General features: G+C 40.0%; 1 protein-coding gene across 1 annotated transcript in view; it reads right to left on the reverse strand.

Annotated features, from left to right (window-relative positions):
* Positions 1-316: 316 nt before the first annotated feature.
* Positions 317-2,225, reverse strand: part of ONECUT1 (one cut homeobox 1) — a 51,075-nt gene continuing 49,166 nt past the window's right edge. Inside the window, exon 2 of the mRNA XM_004377680.2 lies at positions 317-649. Coding sequence (XP_004377737.1) covers positions 360-649 — 290 coding nt within the window. The 3' untranslated portion in view covers positions 317-359. The remainder of the gene's footprint in view (positions 650-2,225) is intronic.

Genomic DNA, 2,225 nt, shown 5'->3' on the forward strand with positions numbered 1-2,225 from the left:
GGAACAGATTAGAAAGTCTGATCTTAAAAGATGTCCACTCAATGGCTCCAAACCACTATGCTCCAAACTACTAAACAGCCAAGCACAGCAAGAATGATCATGGATTGAAGGTGTGAGACCCAGTGGTGTTTTCTCACTCATAAATTTCCTTGCCAAGTTATCGCCCCGTTGAAGTGTGTGTCTCCAAACAAAATCAGAATGCAGTGAGCTAAGTCTTTGGTTTCTTTGGACTATAAATGACACTTTTTTTCTTCAGATATTTCTAAGCATAAACCTGCTATCTTGAGGTCCTGGTCTTAAAATTTTTTTTTTATTTATTTAAAGCTTTTCCACCGAGGTTTCAGTTCGTGGTTATTCCTTCATGCTTTGGTACAAGTGCTTGATGAAGATGAGTTGCCTGAACTGGAGCTGCCCTCGTCTTGCCACTTATCCAGACTCCTCCTCCTAGCATTCATGAAGAAGTTGCTGACGGTGCTCAGCTCCAACCCCAGCTGCTGGGAAATGGTGATTTGCAATTCTTTGGATGGACGCTTATTTTCCTTGAATATTGCATGTAGAGTTCGACGTTGGACATCTGTGAAGACCAGCCTGGGCTTTTTGGGTGTGTTGACTCTATCCTTTCCAAGTTCTTGCTCTTTCCTTTTGCATGCTGCAAAGAAACAGAGAGTGTTAGAACAAACTACCTGGGAGAACCAAGAGTACAAAGGTAAGGCCGATAAAATTTATTAGTCATTCTTCATGGCCTGCTGACCTCTGGGTTAAGCAGCTTGTTGGGCTGCGAGGGGAGTGTAATAAAAGGATGGAGAAATGGAAGGCAGTTGGAGTTCTATGAGATCTGGGCTGGGACCTTCAACCTTGGCTTTGATGAGTATCTGCTCTTTGTCCTTGGTAAATCAATAAACCTCATGTGGGCCTCAGATTCCTCACCTGTAGAAGGAAGGGTCTGGGTAAATGAACTTATGACTTTGAACTTCTATTTCTCCATCTGCAAAATGGACACAAGAATACCTACCTTGCTGGTTTGTGGTAAGCATATGTGAAATTGTTAAGTAAAAGTATACGTAAACTGAAATGCTTTACAAATGCAAGATATTATCAGTTAGAAGTGGCTGTAGTCCTCACAGGGTTTATGGTCTGGTGGTGGTAGAATATTAACAGCTTAATTGAAAATCTAAAAACAAAAGAAATCACTTGTTTCCTCTCTGATTGTTATTATTTTCCAGGAAATTCTGTATATAGTGTCCTGCCATGCTGGAATTGACTCGACGGCAATGTGTTTGGTTTTTTGGTGATGCTCATCAACACTGTCTTCCACTGATTCTTCAGTGAAACCAGGAATTGCAGAGGTGTGAACTCCTCCTCCTCACCATCACGGCTAAACCTGTCAAGTCAGCCTTGTTCACCTCTGGGAGCTCTCTGTGTCTCCTCTTTTTTTTTTTTTTCATTAAAATTAAAAAAAAATTTTTTTTTACTGTACTTCAGATGAAGGTTTACAGAACAAACAGTTTCTTATTAAACAGTCAGTACACATTATTTTATGACATTGGTTAAGAACCCCACGACGTGTCAACACTCTCCCTTCTCGAACTTGAGGACATTTTTTTTGGTGAAAATATACATAGCCAAAATTACACCATTTCGAAAGCTTCTACATGTACAATTCAGTGACATCAATTACATTCTTCCAGCTGTGCTGCTATTCTCACTATCCTTTTCCAAATTATTCCATCACCATTATCTTCAACTCACTGTTCCCTAGGCTTCCCATCAAAGTTTTTGAATTGCTGTTGTCAATTTGATCTCACATAGATAATTCTTTTTTTTTGTATCTTAGATGAAGGTTTGCAGAACGAATAGTTTCTCATTAAACAGTTAGTACACATATTGCCCTATGACAATGGTTAACAACCCCATGACATGTCAACACTGTTTCTTCTCAACTTTGGATTCCCTATCACCAGCTTTCCTGTCCCCTCCTGCCTTCTTGTCCTTCTCCATGGACTGCTGTGCCTCATTAGTCTTGTTTTGTTTTATGAGGCTGTCCAATCCCCGGCTGAATGGCGAACTTCGAGAGTGACTTCATCACTGAGCTAAAAGGGTGTCTGGGGGCCATACTCTCAGGGTTTCTCCAGTCTCTCAGGCCAGTAAATCTGGTCTTCTTTTTTTTTTAAATTTAACTAATTTATTTATATTATACTTCATGTGAAGGCTTACAGAACAAATAG

This window comes from Trichechus manatus, unplaced genomic scaffold (genome assembly GCF_000243295.1).
Source record: "Trichechus manatus latirostris isolate Lorelei unplaced genomic scaffold, TriManLat1.0 scaffold00052, whole genome shotgun sequence".
Taxonomy (NCBI): Eukaryota; Metazoa; Chordata; class Mammalia; order Sirenia; family Trichechidae; genus Trichechus; species Trichechus manatus.